The sequence below is a fragment of the Melopsittacus undulatus genome, chromosome 1 (assembly GCF_012275295.1).
Source record: "Melopsittacus undulatus isolate bMelUnd1 chromosome 1, bMelUnd1.mat.Z, whole genome shotgun sequence".
NCBI classification, from domain to species: domain Eukaryota; kingdom Metazoa; phylum Chordata; class Aves; order Psittaciformes; family Psittaculidae; genus Melopsittacus; species Melopsittacus undulatus.
Window position 1 is genome coordinate 150,608,070 of NC_047527.1, and position 25,027 is coordinate 150,633,096.

The window sequence follows — 25,027 nt, forward strand, 5'->3', positions numbered from 1 at the left end:
TTGAAAATACCACTTCAATACTAAGCTAGATTCAGCAGATGAACAGGACTTCCTCTCTTTGGAGAATCTGCCACCTTTTTGTTTCTTGGTAAATGAGAGTTAAGAGAGTTACAGAACAAGAGTAACATCTGCTTTAGTGCTACACCTTTAAGAGGATTTTTAGCTAAGATGTCAATGCTTGCTTTCTGAAAAAACAGGATGCTCCTCTGCATCTTGGTTGGTGTCAGCTTGTCAGACAGTTTCCCCAGCATTATTCCAGCTTCTCTGTTCGGAAGTCCATCTGATACTTGCATGAGAGACCCTTGCTTAAAAGCATAGGGTAGGAACTCTTCCTGGGGCTGCCTTTCACAGAACTGAACTAAGTTTGGAGGTAGAAGAGCCATGTAGATGTGTTAAAGAAACTGACTGGAAGATGATCTAATCTTCACATTTTGCACTTGGATGATGACTTTGTCAATGTTCTGTTTTAGCACCCTTCCATGGCAATTGTGAAAGGAGCAGGTTTGGTAATGAAGGCAATAATAGAGGTGAGCCTTATCAGTGTTACCTGGGACAGTATAATAGATGTCTGTTGTGTATTGTCTGTTTCAGAAGTGCAGTTACAATAGAAGTTTGGTATATTGGCTTCTTGTGGGGAGGGAGGTGAGTGGGAAGGTGAGGAACAGGACACCTTCTTAACTGTAAGTGCTTTAATATAGCAACTTGCTTTATCTGACACTTGGGGGATTGGAGGGCATGTGAGTTGGTTGGGACATGAGGTAGTGCCTTGCATGTCTTCATACTGCAGTTAAGATTTGGCTGTTGATGTTGTGTGTAGCTCAGTCACATACCTCAGAGCCACCAGACTTTTCCTGCATGTTGAAGAGGGTCTCTCAAGGAGGAGAGGCTGTATTACCTGGGATGCATTGCCAGATGGAATGGGACTGGGATTAGCAGGCAGTAATGTCCCAGAGCAGACTAGTGATGTCAGCCTCTGTTCTTGCCCTCTCTGCTTCAGTGATTTGGCTTTGTTAGTTTCCATGCCACATGATGTATGGGCCAAGCCCATACTTCTCAAGGGCTGCTCATGATTGTTGCAGGATGACCTTGCTAACTGGCTCTCGACACTTCCTGTGTTGAAATTCAGGGCTTTAGTGTCTCATTGTATCACAATAGCTTATGCATCTGAAATGCATCTAGAACTTTCTTCGAATGGAAGTGAATGAACACTTGAAATAGAGGTATTGTAAATCTGCAAGTTTCCACTGATATACCTGATAATGCTAGTTAAAAGTTGCTATCCCATTTACTACAACTCTTGTCATTTGAACTGTAGTGGGGCATGGGCAAGTAAAACTGCAATTAAAGCTCTCTCTAATTATTCATTGCAACTAGTGTACCTTGCCTGAGTGACAGTCTTATCCACGTGGCTGTCTTAAACTGAACAGCACTAGTTACTCTTAAATGATTACTGTGGACCAAAGTCAAGCAACAACCTGTGGCTGTCATTCTTTGTTTAACCCTAATTTGCAAGTGCAATGTGTAAATGGTACTTGTAAAATGTATACTACAAACCTCCTGAAGTAGGATGGGAGATGTGCATCTTACCCTGTCCAGTTACTGACCTCACAGATGTAACTACCAATTATCTGGTCCATGACTTCACTATAGCTTTGATCAGTTGCTCTTGAGAACTTGCACTTAAAGCCCATCATACTCTAGCTCCTGGCTTTTGGATAGTAGTTGATGTAACTGATGGTTAAGAAGGCCTTGGAACTATAGACTAAGATAAAAGCAGCTTAACTAAGATTCTTTCTTTAGTAATCATCTTGCCCTGTTTCCAAAGGAAGGAGACAAAGAGATTGCTACCAAAATGCAAGATCTTGCCCTCAGTGAAGGTGCCTTACCTCGTCACTTGCACACTGCTATGTTTACAATAAGCACAGATCAGAGGATGCTTACAAATAGGTATGTCCATCTCACTTGATATGCTGTGTTTAAGAAGTCTTAAGGAATGGCCTAGCTAACATTGAAGAAGTTGGGAGGTCAGGAAGAAAGCTTGCAGTTCTTTAGGAGAATATTTTCGTCAGCTGCTGTGTTTAAATATATCCAACTTCAGCTGAGACTGCAACCACTTAATAAGTCTTTGTTTTCTTATATTTTTCCCCCAAAATAGCACTTAAGTAACTCATTAAAGGCTTGAGTTTTGATTTTTATGGTGTTTTTTCCTGAAAACATCCAGGGTAAAGATAGGCAAGTAAGATGTCTGGAACAGTAAAAAGGTTCAGCTTAGATTATACAACTGTATAAGTTCTGATGTGTGCACCTGGACATCTTGCATGCAGTTAGGCTCACCCATCCTTGTTTGAGAAAAGCCTCATACAGAAATCATTCCCTGAATTCAGCTGTCAGTAGAACTTGGGAGCTGTGAGGCCGAACCTCAGGGTGTGCTGGGGAAGATGAGTGATAACTCAAATGTTTTCCACCAAAATAGAGGATTATAGAAGCTTTTCATTTTTAGCTGCACATTCCTGAAGCACTTAAAGAGTTGCTAAGCAATGGAGTGACAAGTGGAACTTGTTGCTTCTGTGTGTTGTCCAGGAGGGAGCTAGTAAGAAACCTTCTGTCATACTAGTTCTGTTTGGAGCTGCTATTTATGACTCCCTTGTAAGCAATGCTTCAGTTCAGTGCAGTAGAACCCTAGAGACAAACATTGGCAGCAAGTGTCAGTTGGCATAGAAGGTGGGCTCACAGAGAGGCTTTTCTAGCCAATAGTTGGTATTAAGAGCTTCCAGTAGAGCAGTTAAGAGTTCTTGATGGTTTCTGGACTCTTAACTTTAACTGTAACTTAAGACTGAGTGGGTAAACTTACTCTTGGTTATTAGATGATTAGTTTCTGCTCTATTGCTCAAGTGTTCTTTTGAGGTCTAGATCAAAAAGCATGTGCTGATACTGTTCCACTAACTTCACTGGAACTTCATAAAGGCAACACTTTAAAGCATGCTAAGCATATACTTGAACTGGAACAATATAATGCTTTGTGCTCTTACTCACTCAAGAGCATGAAGCTTTTGCTCATCTTCATTTCACCAGCATGGTAAGGGTGTCAGTTTAGTAGTTTAAAATGCTGTTTAAAATACTAACAGGCAGTTTCAATGGCTTTTTCAGGCAGTTAAGTAGACATTTGGTTGGCCTCTGGACAGCTGAGAACAAAACTGCTATGAACTTGTTGAAACGTATTTTGGTGAGTAAAAATGAGATATGGAATAGGGAAAACAAAATCAGAGAGCCTGTAGTATCAGAAAACTTGGGATAGTGTGTAGAGCACGCATATCCCTTTTCAGCTCCAAGGGGGAAGTGTAGCCTGGGAGATCATCAGTCTGGCTATTGAAAGGATATTGATGGCTAGTAGAAAACATCTTGAGTTCTTAAAGTGTTCTGTTATTTTCTTGCCACTTCTAAAAAATGGTGTAGGACATGACTTAAAAATAAGGTGTCTGACTTTATTAAAAGGGCAAAAATCTGGAGACACAATAAACACAGCCTCTAATGCTTAATGCCAAGAAGAAATTAAGGCAACAATTCTGTCTATGCTTTCATGCCTGTCCAGCTTAGCTTATAGCACAGCTTTATGTATTGGCTCATAGTTCCCGTGTTCTTTCACCCTTACAGCCTCATGGAAGGTTCTTGCTTAAGTTACTTCAGTGAAACTAGTTCAAAGAACAATGTTGTAATGAGTTATTAAATCTGGAAAAATAGCAGATTAATTAACTTTTAATTAACCAGATTAATTAATTAACCTTTAAATTCAAAACAGCAGTTCCTTCATTATTTGGCAGAGCAGACTGGCCTAGTCTTGGTCACTATCTTCCGGAAGGCTTAGTCAGATGAAAGACTCTAATCTCTTAATGTCACATGCAATATTCAGTCCATATCAGAGGATATGGATGGATTCTAGTGTTACAGCACTCACCCACCTCAATACTCCTGTGGGATCAACTCTTCTTCCTGAAGTCCTTAGCTTCATTAAGTACTCCTTTAAGAAATGGATATAGGCAGGAGCTCTGCTTTACTGAAGACGATAATGTGCATCTATCGAATGGTTCTGTTGAAGATGGTGGCATTTCACTAATAACAGAAAGCTGCTGTAGCTTTACATACTTACTTTAGAGCAGCATGTAAATTCTGGTTTGAAATATCTTAAGTTAAAGAAATGATCTTGTTACCTAATGTGATGGTTTCTGTTCAGTTAGCCGCATGTGTATTTACGCTGGTTTTAAATGCTTTTAGCCACCAGGTTTGCTGGCATACCTTGACAGTGCTGATCCTGTTCCTGAAAAAGATGCTGATAGGATGCATGTTAGAGATAACTTAAAAATTGCAACTGTAAGTAAATGGAGCTCTCTTATCTCTTACATCTTATAGATGTACAATCTTTGACTTTTCTAATGCAGACACTTGACTGCTGCATTGACCTGCATCAAACACTGATAGACATGCAACTACAAGTAACTAATAGGATTTATTCTGCAGGATCAGTATGGCAAGTTTAATAAAGTGCCTGAGTGGCAGAGACTGGCTGGAAAAGCTGCAAAAGAAGTTGAAAAGTTTGCCAAAGAGAAGGTGGATCTTGTCTTGATGCACTGGAGAGATCGAATGGGCATAGCTCAAAAAGAGGTAAAAGTATTTGGAACTCTTTGCTACAGGCACTTGGCTATGTATAGGGAAGAACACTTACAACTCCATGAAATCAGAGGGAGGTTTGACAGTAATAGAAGTGCAGGAATGTGAGAAACTTCATGGTTCTGCTTACTTCCAGGAAACTTTGCCTCTTGCTACCCTTCATCTTGAGTTAGAAGTGTATTCCATGTAAATGCAGCAATGTAAAGCAGCATATGCATTAAGCTTTACCTTATTCTTGCTTTAACTGACCTTGTCAAACTGGACTGCAGCTGATGTGTATTTCTTCCAAGATAATTATACAGGAGAATAGGAAATTCCTTAAAATAAGACAAACCAGTTTTTAAGCTATAGTTGGAAGAAACTAGGTCTTTGCATATGTGCTTCATGCTAGTGGTGTTTTAGTTATGGAACCTGGTAGAAGAAGCTTAGTATTATCTTGAATGTAGGTACCTCAGTGCTTAAACAGCAGCATAATATTCTACATAAACCATGGTTAACACTGAAGTGATTAGTGACTGTTCTCATCTGGTATTATAAGAGGCAGTCACTGCTTGAATTCTTACTGTTGGTCTCATCTTCTTTTCATTGTATTGTCATGTTCTGTATGATAAACTCCTTGAATAATGAGGCTTTTCCCTTAACTTTCTCTAGTCTTCTGACTAAGCTTGAGTTTTATGCATTCTGGAAATGAAACAAAACTATTACTTATGCAAGGAAGAATGAAAACAGCAGTGCCATGTGGAGTATTGAAAATGCCTGCCTTTGTATTTGATCAGATGTAACAAGCTTTAAATCTAGGGAAACCTGAACTTGTTAAAATCTAGCTCAAGGTTTAGTCTGTGGTGCAGAAGTCTGACAGGTAATATTTCTGGAGTAATGGTGACCTAGGTTCAAACTGAAGTATTACTGTAGAAATGCAGAGAACAGTGGCAGAAGGGCAGACTGCAGTTTAAACATCTTGTCTGGATACTGAGTTTAAACAGGCATTTCTCTCTCCGGAGTTCTGGGCTGTTTAACTGCACAGTAAACGTATGCAAGTGTAGCTTGGCAAAGGGAGTAGCAAGTTTGCTGTTCCCACTTTGAATTACTTCAGTGGCTGTGGCTTGTTAAATGTACCTTTTCTTTCTCTTCCAACTTTCCTTCGCAATCAGGACAGAAACAATATGGTGAGTCTGTATCCCTGCTGCTTGTGGATTATGTTGCTCAGACTTCTGCTTGCATGTGGTACCTCACGTATAGTATTGATTTCATGCTTGGTCAAGCTAGGGAAACTTTCAGTGGCCAAGTCAGGATTGTGACTTACTTGGATTTGCTCGAGTTATTGCCTTTCAAGAGCAAAGCATTCCTGTGGGATTCCCCTCCATCAGCTTTGGACCTGATGAGTGCTTATGGTGATGGGAACTAAGCTTTTCTCAGGGGTAACTTGCTTCTAAATGAATGATTTGTTAAACAGCTGAAAGCTTCTCTGGCATGATTTAACTTGGTGTAAATAACACTTGTGAAAGTGTGTTGCTACTACTTGCTAGAAAAGTAGACCTTATTAATGAGGCTTAACTCAGTGTGGCTTTTGAAGGAGTAAAAAGAAAAGCCTAGCTTCTTATTTTAAAAGGAGAAAATGGGCAGTGTCCATTTCTACTGACTTCTTACTATTCTTTTGCAGAATATAATTCAAAAGCCAGTGATACTGAGGAAGCGACGCCAAAGAATAAAAATAGAAGCAAACTGGGATCTCTTCTATTACAGGTAAGATACAAAGATTGGTATGGTGGTCTCAGATGGGCTTTATTAGCTGGTTGTTATATTTAAGATGCTCTGAGTTGCTGTGGCTTCATTCCAGTTTTTGCCTGTCTTGAAACTGTGCTTTGTAAAAGGAACTTAAAAAGATCAAGTCCTAAAGTATACTTAAGGATTTATGTTGTGTTTAAGAAAGAGGGAGATTTGGAAAGCTTGCCAAATGTTACCATCAAACTACTTCATTTTCTCCCTTGAATCAAAAGGAGGAATGAATAACAAACTGCAGGTGTAGATCTTATGTTGAAGGCTAAGCAAAGCAGCACTGAAAATCATTGTAGTGTGTTGGTGCATCAACATCAGCTACTCAAGAGGTTTTAACTTGGGTTGGAATAGAAATGAGTTTAAGGCCAGCAAAAAGCAAACACGTGGGTACTGGATTTCAAATAGTGCCACAGGTTGTAAACACAGCTTGCTTACTTGTGAGTCCTTAAAACTCAAAGTTACATGGGAGGGGCCTCCAGCTGAAGAATATTAATGCTTTTCTTTATCTAGAGGTGTTATGGTAAATGGGCTAATAAAGCTTGACTGACAAACTATGGAAAAGAGCTTGGAAATTCTGCAAACTTAACTGATTTGATGCTTAATGCTTCTGAAAGGCAAATATGGTCCGTTCTGCACAAGGGATGTATGAAAGGAAGATTGGCATGCTCCTGAACTTGAGTATTAAATGGTGCTCTCAGCCAGTCTCCAGATCCAAAGGCTGTTTTGTAACTGCCATTGCACAATGTCCACAGAGTGTTTGTGACACTCAAGGCTTCTGTTTTCCTGCTTGAACTACTTTTTTGTTTAAAACATACACTTTGGTGTGTGTGTGTGTCTGCTGCCCTGGGTTGTTGTTCATGTGGAGCCCTTACTGGTAGATGTGTTGAATAGCTTGCGTGCCTCCTGGTCATCAACTATGTGCAGATAACAAATTGAGTGAAAAAGGATGACATAAGCGTGCTTCAGTCTAGGCTGACCAAGGATAGGGCAAGGGGAAGTGGCTTTAAACTGATAGAGGGAGATTTAGATTAGATACAAGGAAGAAGTTATAAGCTTTGAGGATGCTGGCACAGGGTGCCCAGAGAAGTGGTGAATGCCCCATCCCTGGCAGTGTTAAGGCCAGGTTGGATGGGGCTTGGAACAACCGGGTCTAGTGGAAGGTGTCCCTGTCCATGGAAGGGGGTTGGAACTGGATGAGCTTTAAGGTCCTTTCTGACCCATCTATTCTATGATTCTGTGACCTCCATAACTATGAAAACACTATGCAGATGAACAGCCATAAGTACTGTGAAAGACTAGAGACCACTACTCAGTCCTTTGTGCACTAATGCTAATCTCTAGCTTGCCAGCTGAGTCTTGTCTGCCTTTCAGATAATGTTTTAAGGGGCTTAAACCATGTAACTTCTTTCTTAGATTTCTTCAGGATCATGCTAAATCCAACTTGATTTGGAACTTCAAAACACGGGAAGAACTGAGAGATACTCTTGAGTCTGAGATGAGAGCATTTAATATTGACAGAGAACTTGGTAGTGCTAATGTTATCTCATGGAACCATCAGGAGTTTGAGGTAAACAAACGAAACTGTGTGTGTAAAATACATCTACTTAAAATGTCACTTTTCTGTCTCTACAAGAGTGAATCTTGTGTTGACAATCCCTAACTGTAAGATGGAGTTTTGATATAAACTGTGTTAAGGCTTGGGGCTGTGAACAGGTACTGTTGTCCAGTGTCACTCTGTGCAACTTGAAACCTTTTCAGCCTGACAAATAGCACTGCAGAGATTAAACAGTGATGAAAACCCTTGATGTATTCTTGCATTAAGAGGAAAAGAGTTGGAGTTTTGTGGTCAAGATTCTTATTCTTAAATGTGCTCAATCAGACTTGTTTTGGGTAGTTTCACAAGTCACCTCCTCCTGATAGTGAGTTCTTTTGTCTTGATTTCCATCATGTCTCAGTGATCTTAAGGGTGTTAAATACTGCATTGCCAAGCCATGAATAGGTTATGTGGCTAAAACCATGCTGTGCTGTAAAGTGCAAACTGAGGATGCTGTTTCCACATTCTAAGCACAGCAGTACCTAAAGTTAAAATACCCTTTGGGCTTCTGCAGAGCAATTGGTATGGTCCTAATTGCCTTTTGCAAGATGTTTTCAAGCTAATGAACACTTCCTGTGTTCTTAGGTACCATGAAGTTTTAATTAATACCTAATGGTAAAGCAAAGCAAGGCAACACTTGAATTCAACAGCAAGATATTCTTAGATATTCCCAATGCCATCCTGGTCACAGTACAGCTTTATAGTTAAAAATCAAGCAGAGGATTACTAGTAAAGCAAGAGTAAACTGCTTTTGAGGAATTCTCAGTTGACTACTCTGGCAAATCAGAATTGCAATGCATCAGGCTGATGCTTTAGGAGAAAGAGTAATTTTATGTATATGCAGCTTATCACACAGCTACAGATCAGTTCTTGCCTTGATGCAGTAAATAGCTGTGTTTGGGGTTACATTGCTATTTCTTGTACTGGCATTTAGCTTTCCAAGTTTTCTTCAGTGCAGGACTTCTGGGCACCACAGGGTCTGCTATCCCAGCTCTGTCTCTCCACTTTAGAGGTGCTAACTGGGGCAGAATCAAAACTAGAGATTTGAAACTTAGTAATACAGGCTTCCCAGCTGCACTTTGTGCTGCAATGTGGCTTTGTGTGCCTGCAGTGCACCACTAGCATACTCCAATTACAGCCCAGTACAGGGCTTTGGGATGGGCTGGGGGAACCTGGAACAACTGCTGCCTCAGAGGTTTGCTTTTATGTATTTTAAATGAATACTTCATCAGGCAATGCTGTAAGTATTTGACCTAACTACATAGTGCTGTTAAAGGCTTATCTGTCAGCTGTGGAACCTGTCACTGTGCCAAGGGGAATGTGGCTTGCAATTGCTCTGGAAGTGTACTTTTTAATGGGATGTCTTTGTATCGCGTGCTGCGGTCAAATTTGTTGTCAACTTTGGCCTCATCATAGTGGCCTGCAAGCTATAGATAAGAAAAACCACTGTAAAGAGTGGCTTTTGTGGTATGTTGGAGGTACCTATAAGTGAGGCGCTTCCCAAATGCTTAAAACCACTGAGCGTTGAGGCACATGGTTAAAATTAATGTAGTTGCTCTGAAGTTAACAATAGGTCTCACTGTGCAATTTCACTTCAGTGTCTTGTTGTGTATCCTGATGCCTCTAGGCTTTTATTACCCAGCATAATAGCAAGTAAAACTAGTAATTAAGTCATATTTGTATTTTATATGTGTAGTAACACTGAGTGAAATACCTTGCAGTGGAATAACTACTTATTAAAGCTTGAGTCACTGAGTACATCATGTATTATCCAAGTTGAGCTAATAAAACCAGCTAATACTAGAAACAAGTTACTTAAAGGCTGGAAGCAGGGGTTTCAGTAAGATAAGGAACTTAAAACAAAAGCTTATGGCATGTGTTCTGTAGAGGTGTGTTTCTTTAACAGCAAACTCGCAGATTTCAGTCTTTCTCAGACTGCAGGAGAGGTTTTTAACCTTATTGAGCATATGGAGATGAGCATGTACAGTATTGTGATGCAAACAAAACTTAATGAAGCAGAAACAGTCTTCACTGTTAACTGTCTTGTTCTGCATTACAGGTAAAATACGAGTGCCTTTCTGAGGAAATCAAAATAGGGGATTATTATCTGAGGTTGCTACTGGAAGAAGATGAAACAGAAGAGAGTGGAGCAATCAAAAAATCGTGAGGCATTACTGAAATCCTCTCTCATTCCCAGGGTCTCCATTTGTTTCCTGCACTAAAATCTCATCTCTTCCTTAGATATGAATTCTTCAATGAACTCTACCACCGCTTCTTGCTGACCCCCAAAGTGAATATGAAATGCTTATGTCTGCAAGCATTGGCCATAGTTTATGGAAGATGTCATGAGGAAATAGGACCATTTTCTGATACCAAGTACATTGTTGGGATGTTAGAAAGGGTAAGAATTACTTAAAATCACTTGATACAGTAGTTAACATACAGCTAGTCCAGCATGTGTTCAGATAGTCCAAATTGCAGTGAAACTCAGATTTTGGCCTTACAGAAGGTGAAGCATCAACATGAGTACTTCTTTTCCATGCTGTTCCCAAGTGTTCCTAGTATCTTTCCTTGATTTAGTTTCATTAAAAATCCCCTGCTGATCATAGTGGTGTTTCCCACTAGTCTCTTTATTACCTGCATTTTATTGACCTTAACAGGTTTTCAGGCTGTACAGAAATAGTGTGAAGGAACTTTGTGTGGTATCTTCTGCTTGCTTTTGTAAAATGCAGGAGCATAAAGCTTTTAAGCAGCGAACCTTGTTCCATATCACATTGTTTTGAAGTACAGCCCCTGAACTAATGAAATGTGTCTTAGATGGGCACATGTTTTTTAGTGGTAATTCCTTCACCTGTTAAGTGTCTGAGAACTGATAAAGCTTGTAAAACTACATTTCTATGCAGTCAAGAAGGGATTCTATGCTAACATCAGTGTGGGTTTTAGATACGGCTGTTTCAAGGGAAACTGAATCAATGCTGTCTCTTGTTGTTTGGCCTTTAGTCTTGATACTCTCAGCAGGGATGTAACATCAAAAACCCCTTCTGCCTGCTGGCTGAAAGCCTTCTTGTATTTGTGTTAACCAGCTCACTGGGGAATCCAAGCACTCTCCCTTTAGAACAGTAGACTTGGCAGAAAAGTGGGTTCGTGTGGCAGACCCAGAGCAACAAAGGGGATGGAAGGCTTTCCTCCTCAGTGGCAGAAAGCTGGGATCATTGGCTGTGCATGAAACTGGACACTTAATACTAGTTTTATGCTGGGCATGAAAAAAGTAAAAGGGTCTTTTCAGGTGTAACTGTATTGACTTTTGAAGGTAATTTGTAATACATGCTATCAATACTAATTTGTTCTCTTCTGTTGCACTAGTGCACTGACAGGCTTGAGCGGGACAGATTGATACTGTTTCTCAACAAGCTGATCCTGAATAAGGTGAGGTGGACATGTGCCCTGTTGGTCTTTCAGCTGTAGAAAATGGTCTGACCTGGTCTCTCAGGGTCAACTTGAGTAGATATTCAAATCTTGAGAAAGTCTTAAAACAGTGTTTGATGCAGCTTTGTGGGGTGTGGTAGATGTTGCTGCTGAGGAAACTGAGGGAAATATGTAGATATTGCAGTGACTGTACCATTCTAGTCACTGTAGAGAATGATTTGCCTTTTTTTATGGTCATTTCTTACTGGGAAAAAACTGTTCAGTACTTGTAATAACTCTTACCTAGAAAATGCTTTGTTAACTCATTTCATCCATTCACAGAAAAATGTGAAGGACCTTATGGATTCAAATGGGGTTAGAATCCTTGTAGATCTGCTAACTCTGGCACATCTTCACACAAGCAGAGCTACAGTCCCTCTGCAGGTACGTGGTCTGTGTTTCTTACTACTTATATACTGCTTTGCTAAAAGGTCAATTCTTGCAAACAAAACCAACCAAAACAAATCAATGTCCTTTTCACATTTCCTGATATTTGCACTGAAGCTAACACTGTTTTTCTAAACATCACCTTCTAGAGCAATGTGATTGAGGCAGCACCTGATATGAAGAGGGAGAGCGAGAAAGAATGGTACTTTGGCAATGCAGACAAAGAAAGGAGTGGTCCTTACAGCTTTCAAGAGGTACCTGTCAGCTTCAAACTCAAATCATTTCCATCCTGGTGATTCAGTGTGTTTAAACAGTGAGAGGTAAAACTCTAAATGATGTCGAACTACATTCTCATAGCAACTCTTTAAGTAAGGATTAAAGCTACAGAAGAGATTTACACTGTACCAAGAGCCAGAGCCTTTTTGCCTACCCCTCCATGCCCCCTTATGCTGTAATTTAGTCTAACAACTTCATGTTTCCTCATAGATATGTTGGAATTTCATGTAACTGTTGTTAGTCTGCTATACAGCAGTTAAAAGCTTGTTTTGAGTGGGAATTTTTAGGAGCAGCAGTAGCTCTGAATACTGAATAAACTAAATTAATCTCTTACCTTGCAATAGATGCAGGAACTATGGAACAGTGGAAAGCTGACTTCCAAAACACGGTGCTGGGCTCAAGGTATGGATGGCTGGCGACCCTTACAGGTCATCCCTCAGCTGAAGTGGTGCTTGCTTGCCAGCGGCCAGCCTGTGTTGAATGAGACTGACCTTGCCACACTTGTACTCAACATGCTCATCACTATGTGTGGATATTTTCCCAGCAGGTAAACACTAATTCTCAGCAGAAGTGGTTAACTGTCTCTGGCAGATGCATGGATTTATATGTTCTAGCTTCAAGCTTTTATTGGAAATAAAGAATGAACTGTAGTAAGGAGCCTTTTTATGTAGTAGTAAGTAATTCTGTGAGCAAATAGTTTATAAATGAAACAGTACTAATCTTGTGAAAGGGACTGCAAGACTGAATGCGTAAGCTACATGAGTTTCTAATGCACAGTGGCATAGTCTTACTCTAGCAGGCTCTTGTTTAACTTAAAGCTGCTTTAATGCATGACATTAAATCATGCTTACTTTAACAAGCAGCTTTGGAGTTAACAAAAAAATGACACTGAATATGATCACAATAGCCTGATACTTATGGCTTACGTCGTTTGTTCTTGAAAGAAAAAAGGCACATGTGTCCTTATGGCTGTGCCACTTCATTTTTCAGGGATCAAGACAATGCTATTATTAGACCTTTGCCTAGAGTGAAGAGGCTGTTGTCAGATAGTACTTGTCTTCCTCATATCACTCAGGTAAGCAGCTCTCCAAAAACATGTCTGAGTTAAAATCTGTCTTAATCCACCATCTAACCTGTGTGGATGCCTTAAGTGGGACAGACACATCAGATGACATCTGTAACATCCTGCAGATCTCTGGACAATAAATAGTTTATTTCACTGGGGGGTGTTACACATTTCATGTTGTTTCAGCCAATATCTCATTGATAATATTTCCATCTTGACACACTGAAAAGCAGTCTGGACAATGCATTTTGAGATGACCCTGCTTTTGAGCAGGGGTGTTCAACAAGGTGACCTTTAGAGGTCCCTTCCAATTTTAAAGCATTCTGTGATTAAAACTTGTTGGTTTGAGGCAACTGAAGCTCTTTAAGGTTACTGGCTTGTTCTAGTAGTGAATTAGCAAAAAACTTCAGTTTTGGCTAGGTAACTGCACTACTCAAGCAGCTAATATAAATGCTTGCATTGGATTTCAGCTGTTACTGACTTTTGATCCTATCCTTGTGGAAAAAGTCGCTGTGTTGCTGCTTCATGTCATGCAAGATAACCCTCAGTTACCTCGTTTTTATCTGAGTGGAGTATTCTTCTTTATCATGATGTACACGGGTTCCAATGTACTTCCTATTGCAAGGTAAGGAAAACTACCTCTTGATGGGTCCTTAGAAGGACTGCTGCACTGAATGCTTCAGGGAGTGTGACTTGATAAAACCAGTATGAGCTTGTGAGCAAACACCATCTAGAGGAATTCTATCTGTATGGTTTAGTCAGCATTAAAAAGGTGAATGGCTTATGACCCTGCCAGGGTGGAAGGAGAGCCTGTCTGGTTACGTAGTTCTAACAGTACAGCTAGGCAAGGCTCATTGCAGAGCAATGCTTACAAGTACTCAGGAGAAGTAATATATGCTACTGATGTGCTCATGTGATGTTAGATAGTAAGCAGCTATTGAAAGTGGTGGAGAAATCTAATAGCCTGGTTTAGTATGGAAGCCTGAAATAGTTAAAGCAGTCTGTCCTGCCTGCCACAGACACTGCATGTGCAGATGGCTATTGCAGTTCATTCCAGTGCTCTTACTCTGAAGTCAATTGTTCATAAAAAGCTGTTGTAAATTTCCAGTCAAGTGTCTTCATAAATGCTTTGGGAAATGATTGCATGTTTACATGATGACTGTAGTGTGACAGGGCTGTCAGCAGTTAGTGTGAGATCATCTTGTTCCATCTTTGCAATGATGATCTAACAGTGTCTCTGCACTGTTTCTTTTGTGTGGAGAAAAGATGCTTTTGGGAACAGGACTTTCCAACTGAACTGATGAACATAAGGCAACATTTAAAACGTGGGAGTGCTTAACTTGGAATTCCTAAGGATTTGATGGACTTTGTACAGATATTCATGCTGTTGTTGCTTTTACTTTTTTATCTCAGAGTAAATGCATGAGACTTGACAGCTGGATTGTGTTGTTCTCCTTATCTTTGCAGGGTGCCATAAGTACCAATTGAACAGAAATAACTACTGTTTCTTTTATAGGTTTTTGAAATACACACATACAAAACAAGCTTTCAAGTCTGAAGAAGTGAGTAGATTGCAAAATAACTGCCTCTCTTTCCAAACAATCTCACAGACCACCTGTAGTAGTTTTAACAATACTTGATACTTGTTCTTTCTCTAAGGTCTCAAGAGCTAGCATTTAAGAACTAAAAGGGAAAAGGGGGAGGAGTTTTTTAGATCTCAAGTTGGTTATCAATACTGTGTACCTTTGAGATGACAGTGTGATCTCTTCCATAGACAAAAGGTCAAGATCTGGTTCAGAGAAGTATACTTGGACATGTTCTTCCTGAAGCAATGGTGTGTTATTTAGAAAACTATGAACCAGAAAAGTTTTCAGAGATTTTCCTTGGAGAGTTTGACACTCCAGAAGCAATTTGGAGCAATGAAATGAGGTAACTGTTTTCTTCCAGAGAGACAAATCTGAACTACACCTCATGCTGGAGAGGTCTTAGCTTTGCCATTTCTAAAGACAGCCAAGAATACCTAGATTCCATGGTTTCATTCCTTCTCTCTGTTTGCCTTCTGCAAGGGCAATGTCCTGCATTGCCCTTTGCTTCTCTCAAAAATAACAGGGTGGAGAGGAGCAGAACTGGCAGTGAAAAGGGGAGTGTTCTTGTGGATATCTGTAACTTTTACATCTATCTCTGTCATACTTGATTAAGTTCCTTTAATGAGTGAGACTTCTCTATGTATGTGGACTGTTTTACTCATTTATTGCCAGCACCTATCTAAGACCTATACATGTAATATTACAATATATCTTTAGGGTCTCACAAAAAGTAAAGATGTGTTGAGGGAGGGCACAATGTTACTTTACATCATTTTTAATAATCTGATTTTCATGGAATTCAAGTGGCTTTATAACAGAATAGGACTGCAGCCTATGCTGAACCCTTCTAAAACGTGGGAAACTACTAAGATCAATGTTTACAGAGGAAATCATTGCCCACACGTGTACAGTCACTGGGGATTGAGGACTGCTTGGCAAGTGTTAAACCGAAGTCTCTAACTTTTAGGCGTCTTATGATAGAGAAGATTGCTGCTCATCTTGCTGACTTCACTCCTCGTCTTCAGAGCAATACAAGAGCACTCTACCAGTACTGTCCAATCCCAGTTATCAACTATCCTCAACTGGAAAATGAGCTCTTCTGTAACATTTATTACCTCAAACATCTCTGTGATACGTTCAGGTTTCCAGACTGGCCAATTAAAGATCCAGTAAGTAAGAAGTATTTTAGGATTCATTTAGTTCTTGATCTTTCAGAGCCCTGAAAGTGGGGTTTGTAACAAAATAAGGAAATCAGATGCTAGATTTGTTGGATGTAATTGGTCAATCCTGACTTTCAGTTCACATTCAAATATGTTAAATGCTTCTTTATCTTGAAGCAGAATAGACTTCATGCCATATAGCAATCACATGCTAAGTGTATCCTCCTTGTGGTAACTACTAAGAAAGCAAAATAAAGCAGCCAAGAAGCTAGTGTTTCAGTGAACCTCAAGTGACTGGTGGTAGGGAGGAATCCTCACTTTTGGGTTCTTATTTGTCCTCAATGTACAGGAAACTGAGCTAACTTGGTATCAGTACATTAACTGAATTGATGAGGTTTTGGGGTAGAGGTCTATGGTCTAGAGCTGTCTAAGCAGCTTTCCTTATTCTGCAACTTCTGTAGTACTGAAATGTGAACTGCATATCACTTAAGGGATTTTCTTTCTCCTAATGTGACTCTTGCATAGACATTTTGATCTTAAGATATTCTTACTGTGAATAAAATACAGCACTGCAGTGAAGCAAAGTCTTAAATGCTTTGTGACTGCAGGGCAACCATGATTATGGTAAAATGATTAGGTCTTTGATCTTAGGGTGATGGGGTAGTAAGGATTCATTACTAAAGCAGCACTTTGTTAGTAAAGATGATGTATACTGGTGTCAGCATAAACAAACCTCTAATAAACTGTACTTATTTAGGTTAAACTCTTGAAAGATACCCTAGAAGCTTGGAAAAAGGAGGTAGAAAAGAAGCCACCTACCATGTCAATAGATGATGCTTATGAAGTCCTTAACCTTCCCAAAGGACAAGGCCAGTAAGTTGTTTTCAGTATTTAAAGCTGTATAACTACATTTACATAAACTCTGTACACGGAACAAACTGATGAGCAAACATCAGAACTTAGCAACCAGTTAGTGGTATTGGTCATGTCTAGCACCTGCTTCTTTCATAGAATAGTTAGGGTTGGAAAGGACCTTAAGACCATCTAGTAAGATTGCTTTATCTGAAAGAATTAAGGCTTGAAAATCCAGCTCCAGCCTTTGAGAGAATACCTTCAAATGAACTGGGGCTGGGGGGGGAAGTATTTTAAGCTCTGTTTCAAAGCATTCACTAGGCTATTTTACAGGACTCAACCATAGCGAGCAAAGAATATGGCAGAACATGGATATATTCAGAGTGAAACTTGGTTTTCACTAATCATGCTTCTTCCCCCTGCCAAATATTGTCCTTGGTGATAATATCCTTGGGATTTGTTGCCTCCTATCTTGCCACTTGTTTCTGACGTTAGGCCTCTGGAAGAGAACTGACAGGACTTTATATTTTTCCTCTAAGTTTATGTGAATAAATGAACCTCTAGATTTACCATTCCATGTCAGTTGATAAAGCAGCATTTTTCTAACTGTAAGAGCTTTATAGTTTTCACTTGCAGTTACTGATAGTACTGCTGTCAAAATTCAGGCTTGTTTTTGTGTTTGGTTGGTGGTTTTTTTGATGTTATATAATGCAATGGGACTTGTTTTCTTGTAGGCATGATGAAAGCAAGATCAGGAAAGCTTATTTCAGGCTGGCACAAAAGTATCACCCAGACAAGAATCCAGAAGGCAGGGTATGTACGATACACATTGATGGTGTTAATAGACTGGGGACAACTTAAGCTGGTTTGTGTACTAGGAATTCTGAAATGCCCACTTCAGTTTTCTTTCTCCCTTTTAAAAGCTATACCCTAGATGAGTACTAGAATACAGATTAATACTGCAGAGGAGTAGTTGAACCGGTGTCAATCAAGGAATATTAGGATTTCTACAGGAAACTGATATGATCAGGTCAGGCCCACGTCTCAAAGCATCTGGCTTAGAGTTATGCAGAACCTAAATAAGCTAATTGCTCCCTTTCAAAGACAGACAGCATCCTCTGCCCATTCTTACAATTGATTAAACTGTACTTATCGCTTTTGTCATAGTGGTATTGAATTTGCTTTAGTCTCTTGCCTAGGGTGGAATTTAGGAGACAAAAGAAAACTGATCTCTGCACCAGAGTTGTCTGGAGTATTTACTAAGTGCAGTAAGGCATCAAAGTTAGTGTTGCAGTTAATAACCTGGAGTGCTCTGTTTTTACCAGCATCTAAATCACTGCTGGAGGCTTGTAGTAATTTATGGGGTTCTTGGCAACTCTTAAGACTATTCGTTTTTATTTGCAGGATATGTTTGAGAAAGTAAATAAAGCATATGAGTTCCTGTGCACAAAGTCTGCCAAGGTGATAGATGGGCCAGATCCAGAAAACATAATATTGATCTTGAAAACTCAAAGCATCCTCTTCAACAGGCATAAGGAAGGTAAGCATCCTGCCTCAGGAGAATGTCTGAGGTTTTCTTTAGTGGCTGTTGTGGGTAGTTTTAATCTCCTCTCTTCCTGAATCTGTCTTGTTGATCTGATTGATTCTGTTGATTCTGGCTTGCTGCAGCATTACGTAGCTATGGTAAAGGGCTTCAAAACAGGGCTTTTGCTTCCATGAAGGAAATTGATCTGAAGTAAAATTTACTTTAAAAAAAGCATGAGTTAGTTTCTGAAACACTCTGCTCCAATAGTAATCAGTTTGACTCTTCCTCCCTGTGTAACTTAGGTTTACATTCTGTCTGTGCAGAAAAGTCCTCACTCAGTCACCCATATGGCAGATGCTGGGAATAAATGAGATTACACTCATGTGGCTATTAAAAATTAGACAGTCTCACAGAAATTGACTGCTGTTAGAGTGGTGATTGTGCTGCAACAGTACCTCTTTCACAACCCAGCTAGGAAAGAGGGATAACTGGAGTACCCTAACCCTCTACCTGTAGCTCTAGCTAGAGTACCTGGCTGGCAGCTGCTGGAGTGTCCAAGTCTTGCAGAGTCGCAGTATTCTGCTGCATTAGTGGTGAGCTGAGACCCTCGTGTGCAGTCAGAGGTCTGTCAGTTGTGTGGAGGCAGTGACATTGATGTGGACTTGCATAGTTGTTCTTTAGCACCACTGAACCTTAAAGGAATAAAAAACAGAATCATTTAAAACATGTCAAACTGGAAAGGCTCTTATAGGCTTATTGTTGAACAGTCCTGGCCTCTGACACAATAAGCTATACTTGTGTTTCTCTGGAGACAAGACAAGCGTCATTTGAGAGGCTCTGAGCTTGGGGGTTTGCCGAGATGGAGATAAGTCTTTCTAATCTGAAATGAGCTCTTTCAGCTTCTCTCATTGAACAGTCTTACGTGACCAAGAGGTCAGTTGTGTGGACTGCTTAGTCATGCTTCAGTTTTCCGAAGTGTTGGCTTTCTTTACCATTAGTCATTCTATATTTGATACACCTTCTGCTGGTAATTATGCAGTGGTTTAATTTGCTTTTGTGTAACCTTTGCCTTTTTTTCCTCTTTCAGAGTTAAAACCATACAAGTATGCAGGCTATCCTATGCTGATAAAGACTATTAACATTGAAACATCAGATGACCTTCTGTTTTCTAAAGAATCTCCTCTGTTGCCTGCTGCTACAGAACTTGCTTTTCATACTGTCAATTGCTCAGCATTAAATGCAGAGGAACTGAGAAGAGAAAATGGAATTGAGGTAACTGGAAAGAAACTTACTGAAATGAATTCTTTTTAGTCTATAACTTTCCACAGTCCTCAATGCGTAAGACATCAGATGCAAATGATAATCACTTTTGGTCTTGTTGAGACACTTCTCCATTCTTACTGTCTCTTTTTCTGGATGCAGTAGAAGCCTCTTGCAGAGTATACCCCTTTCTGGATGTAGGCTTGTCTGTTGAACTGTGGATAACCAAACTGCAAGTGATGTTTCTCTACTTCTGTACAAAACTCTGTTGAGAGCTTCTGCATTCTGTATGTGAAAGAATAGATAAGTCACTTGGGCAGAAGGCCTTTCCACTGCACATAGTACAATCATTTAGGTTGGGAAAGACCTTTAAGATCATCAGGTTGAACCACTAATGTAACACTGCCAAGTCCCACTAAGCTGTGTCCCTACAGGTCTTTTAAATACCCCAGGGATGGTGACTTAACCACTGCCCTGGGCAGCCTGTTCTAATGCTAGACAAGCTTTTCTGGGAAGAAATTGTTCCTTGTCTCCAGTCTAAACCTGCCCTGGGGCAGCTTGAGGCCATTTCCTCCTGTCCTGTCCCTTGTTCCTTGGGAGCAGAGACCGACCCCACCTCACTCCATCCTCCTATCAGGCACTTGTAGGGAGTGATAAGGTCCCCCCTGAGCCTTCTCTTCTCCATCTGAACCCCCCAGGTCCCTCAGCCGTTCCCCATCTCTCTTGTGCTCCAGGCCCTGCACCAGCTCCATTGCCCTTCTCTGGCCCCGCTCCAGCCCCTCAAGGTCTCTCTTGCAGTGAGGGCCCCAGAACTGAAGACAGGATTCAGGTGCAGCCTCACCAATGCCCAGTACAGGGGCACAATCCCTGCCCTGGCCCTGCTGCTGCACTGGTGCTGATACAGGCCAGGATGCTGGGGGCTTCTTGGCTGCCTGGGCACAAGCTGCTCCTGTGCAGCTCTGTCAATCAGAACCCCCAGGGCCTTTTCCATGAGCAGTTTCCAGCCACTCTGCCCCAAGCCTGAAGCATTGCAGGGGTTTGTTATGGCCCAAGTGCATGCACTTGGGCCTTGCTGAACCTCATGACTGGCTTCAGCCCATCAATCCAGCCTGTCCAAATTCCTCTCTAGTGCTTTTCTACCCCTCAGTAGATCTTTCCTTCTGCCCAGCTTGGTGTCATCTGCAAACTTTGTGAGGTATGAGCTCACAGGTGAGAATGCTACCAACTCTAAAGCACCAAAGGCTAGTACCAGATCTAGCAAGGATTTTTTCCTCTAATAACCACTGGAGCAAGCAGTAGGTTTTGTCCAATGTTTTCCTTCAGCCATTAAAAATGGGTTTACCAGCTAATATTTCTGCTAGCCTTTATCAGTTTTTGTTGTGACTGAATTTATGCATCATCCAATCCCCACAGGTATTGCAAGAAGCATTTAACCGTTGTGTAGCAGTCTTGACTCATTCTAGTAAACCAGATGATATGTCTGTACAGGTAAGTCACAGCAGTTTTAACTGATGGTAATAGCTTCTCCAAAGACAGTTCATATAGAAGCATAGTCACAGACTGGTTTGGGTTGGAAAGGACCTTAAGATCATCAGGTTTCAACCCCTGCCATGGGCAGGGACACCTTCCACTAGAACACGTCACCCAAGGCTCTGTCCATCCTGGCCTTGAGCACTGCCAAGGATGGAACATTTACCACTATAATAATATATGGACATATAATAAAGTATGATGTTATACAAGTGTATATATATATAAATATAAAATACTAATGTAGTATTAAATACATTAAAAATGGGATTGTAAACATGCATTTCCCCTCCACTTGGAACCAATAAAGTATTGCTTTTTGTAGGTATGTGGATATGTTAGTAAGTGTTACAGTGTGGCAGCTCAGTTTGAGGAGTGCAGAGAGAAGATTACAGAAATGCCTAACATCATTAAGGACCTCTGTAGACTACTGTATTATGGCAAGGTAAGAGCTCCTTTTCTTTGGGTGAATGAGTATTTAGCTGTTAAATGTTATGGAGAATGTTCTACTTTTAAGGGAGTAGGACAATTTTAGAGATTGTTTAAATCCTTCTGTAAGATCCCTGCTTATCATTATGGGATAGAGAACTCTGCTGCCTTGTTCTCAATGCTTTTAGTTGAATCCAGTTAGTAGACTTAAAATAAAATCAGTGTAAGGATTCAGTTACTTTTGCCCTTTAACTGACATGTCTAGCTCATTGGTTTACTAAATCAGCAGATAAAGAACTAGAGCTAGATGTTATGTAAGCAGACTCCTAAATCGTCATAAACTGGAAACAGTATACAAGAAGTTTTGATGCCATTTAGCTCTTTAGAACTCACCTCATGTTATATAAATGCTGGGTTTTGTCTGTATTAAGAAAGGAAAACTTATCTTTGTGTTTCTCCTATGAGATATGTGAAAATAGAAGACTACAGAAAGCACAAGACTGAAATCAGACTATAGTAATTAACTGTAGATGCTTGTGTGTTCCTTAGTCCCTGCAGAACAAATGTATTGGCACAAAAACCTCACCTCTGCCACCTTCTTGAACTGTTTTTCCACTAGTTGTTCAATGCTCTTTTATAATCATATGAAATACCTATTCAAGTACTAATCCTCTGAAGGATGCTGACTAATTAGTCATAGTTTTGGCTACTGGACACTAAATTTGACCACGGATGATGTTCAATCTACTTCAGATTTCATCTTTGTGCTGTTTAGATAGTATTCTAGAATGAGCAAGTTTTGACTTAGTCTTTGGTAATGAAGCCAGCTGGCTTGCTTTGGTCACAGGTGTTAAGGCAAGTTTCTTTTCCCTCGCTCAGAATATACCACGAGTAGCTGCTCTGGGAGTAGAGTGTGTGAGCTCCTTTGCCTTAGACTACTGGCTACAAACACACTTGTTCCAAGCTGGAGTTCTCTGGTACTTACTGGGTTACCTCTTCAACTACGACTATACACTAGAAGAGAGTGGTATTCAGAAAAGTGAAGACTCAAATCACCAGGTAATGTTAACAAGGTGAATGCTTTCAGGCACCAAGAGTTGTTGCTTGCATCTCTTGGTAACAAACTGTTTTCAAATACTTGAGAGTCTTTGAATTACATGAACAGTAACAGAATAGTTTTGGAAGGAGACCTTTATGTAGTAGTGTAATGCTGGGGGTTTGGGGTTTTTTTGAGTAGCTTGTGTTTTGAGTTCCAATGTTAAAGCTGCCAAACCCTGGAGTTTCTGGTAGACTTAATGCAAGAGATTTTTACCTACAATGAACAGTAAAAAAGTACATTTCTGCTATCAGAAGAAAAAGGTTTGTTTGATTGGGTTTTTTTTTGACTCTTGAGGCTCAACTGAAGGTGTTCTTTATTGATACCATGAACTTATCTGAAATATCTACTTTTTAGGACTGTGTTGTCTCTTTGCCCCACAGCTATGAAAGTAGCTTCACACATCTCTTTCCTTGAATGGTGGACCTCTAAGTATAGCATTTCTTCCTCAGCTACTGGATGAGATGAGCTTTGAACAGTTTGGAGTTACTAACCCTCTGTATCACTGTCATAAAAGGCTTGTTATGCTGATACTTGATTATGCTAGTAGGAACTGTTGACTGGTCAGCAGCTATTACATGAAATAGTTCTTGTAGTTTTCAGCTCATAGTGGTGCCTCAGTTTTTCTTACTTACCAGTGCTTGTGTCATTTATTATTGCACACAACACAGTGATTATATGTGCTGTTCTGCAGTACCTTGTGTTTTATTAGGCATCAGTGCATAATTAGTGGTGCAGGTAAATAGAGAATACCAATTGTTTGTTCTGATGTGGAAGTGTTGGACAACTCTTTCTGGCTATTCTGTTGTTTCTCCAGTGAGCTCTAAGGGTTTTTAACGCTGTGCTTTTCAGGAGGTAGCAAATAGCCTTGCTAAGCTCAGTCTGCTGGCCCTGAGTCGCCTTGGAGGGTATCTGGCTGAAGAACAAGCTACACCTGAAAACCCAGCGATCAGGAAAAGCTTGGCTGGAATGCTGACACCCTATATTGCAAGGAAGCTCTCTGTGGTCAGTCCTACGGAGGTAAGCATCTGTTGGCCAAAAGTTACCTTAGTGATGCATGAAAGGAATACCTGATCACTTCTAAAACACTCTCTTAGACCAACCAAAACCCTCTTAGACTTGATACAGAGAATAGTAGTGCATTTTGTTTTGTTTGCATTTGGAGTAACTGCAAGGGAAAGAAGTTGGTTTAGCCTCAAACACAACGGGCAGGAACAATACCCTGTAGGATATTTGCAAAACAAATATGGGAACAGAAGTTAATTGTTCAAGGCTTAAGGATATAATGATGACAGAGCAAACACTAAACTTCTCTCTTTAAAAGTGGTGCCAAGGAAGTCATCTACAGATACTTCACAGTTGCTGCTCACTATCAGAAGTAAAAGGGCAATTGAACCTAAGCATGGCTCTAGGCAGCATAAAGAAAAATGAAAATGTACATTGTGCTGTACCAGATAACTTTAACATACTCTTTTTGTAGTATGTGCTTAACTAATATAATGAAACACACTGATTATTGTGCATAGTGATGGAAAACTGTTTGTAAATGCATTACATCACATGAATTCCTTATTTCTTAGACTCTGAAGATGCTTAACAGTAACACAGAGAACCCCTACTTAATCTGGAATAATGGGACAAGAGCTGAATTAGTTGAGTTTTTGGAATCTCAACAAGAAAGCATGATTAAGAAAGTAAGATACTCTGTATTTTAAATCCCACTACTATCTCTTTAAACCTGCTTCATGTTTTGGCACATCCACTTGTAATGCAGTGGTATAGTTAATACAAGTGTTCATTGTTGTCTATGCCTAAGTCACTTTCTTCATTTAGCAGTCTTAAAACCCAAGAGTTTGTGTATTTATTTCTTGTAATGTTTCAATTGGAGCTTGTGATTTTGCTGAATCTGTAAGTTTTCTGTTTGGATATTGTCTGTTTCATCTTTGGGTTATAGCTTCATGCTTCCAACAAGATTGTTTTCTATCTGAACTTGTGTTGCTTCTCTCTGCTTAAAGGGTGATTGTGACAAGAGCTACGGATCTGACTTTGTCTTCAGTGACCATGCAAAGGAACTTATCGTGGGAGAGATTTTTGTTAGAGTCTACAATGAGGTCCCTACCTTCCAACTAGAGGTGAGATGTAGCTAAAACCTTCCTGCTGAAATAAGTCTTTGGAATGCTACTTCTTCCTCATTATCTGTCAGTACAAACAGACTGGGAAAAATACATAGGCTTATGGCAGCTTCCTTCAGCGGGATGAGCATGTTATGGAGTATCTCTGTTGGAGCAGCATAAATGAAAAAAGTACAAGTTTGTCATAAAACATGCTGCTTTGGATGTCCTAATGCCTGTTCTCTAACAGCT

The 25,027-nt window shown here is 40.1% G+C and overlaps 1 protein-coding gene across 1 annotated transcript in view; it reads left to right on the top strand.

Annotated features, from left to right (window-relative positions):
- The window catches only part of DNAJC13 (DnaJ heat shock protein family (Hsp40) member C13), a 54,321-nt gene that overhangs the window by 17,524 nt on the left and 11,770 nt on the right, over positions 1-25,027 (top strand). The window contains exons 16-44 of the mRNA XM_034062316.1: positions 471-527; positions 1,826-1,947; positions 3,148-3,223; positions 4,270-4,365; positions 4,513-4,656; positions 5,814-5,828; positions 6,323-6,405; positions 7,852-8,005; positions 10,092-10,195; positions 10,274-10,433; positions 11,396-11,458; positions 11,780-11,881; positions 12,034-12,138; positions 12,505-12,707; positions 13,151-13,235; positions 13,697-13,851; positions 14,743-14,788; positions 15,001-15,155; positions 15,780-15,981; positions 16,730-16,845; positions 17,559-17,637; positions 18,229-18,364; positions 19,437-19,621; positions 21,023-21,097; positions 21,465-21,584; positions 22,448-22,627; positions 23,517-23,684; positions 24,245-24,358; positions 24,680-24,796. Coding sequence (XP_033918207.1) covers positions 471-527; positions 1,826-1,947; positions 3,148-3,223; positions 4,270-4,365; positions 4,513-4,656; positions 5,814-5,828; positions 6,323-6,405; positions 7,852-8,005; positions 10,092-10,195; positions 10,274-10,433; positions 11,396-11,458; positions 11,780-11,881; positions 12,034-12,138; positions 12,505-12,707; positions 13,151-13,235; positions 13,697-13,851; positions 14,743-14,788; positions 15,001-15,155; positions 15,780-15,981; positions 16,730-16,845; positions 17,559-17,637; positions 18,229-18,364; positions 19,437-19,621; positions 21,023-21,097; positions 21,465-21,584; positions 22,448-22,627; positions 23,517-23,684; positions 24,245-24,358; positions 24,680-24,796 — 3,417 coding nt within the window. The remainder of the gene's footprint in view (positions 1-470; positions 528-1,825; positions 1,948-3,147; positions 3,224-4,269; positions 4,366-4,512; positions 4,657-5,813; positions 5,829-6,322; positions 6,406-7,851; positions 8,006-10,091; positions 10,196-10,273; positions 10,434-11,395; positions 11,459-11,779; positions 11,882-12,033; positions 12,139-12,504; positions 12,708-13,150; positions 13,236-13,696; positions 13,852-14,742; positions 14,789-15,000; positions 15,156-15,779; positions 15,982-16,729; positions 16,846-17,558; positions 17,638-18,228; positions 18,365-19,436; positions 19,622-21,022; positions 21,098-21,464; positions 21,585-22,447; positions 22,628-23,516; positions 23,685-24,244; positions 24,359-24,679; positions 24,797-25,027) is intronic.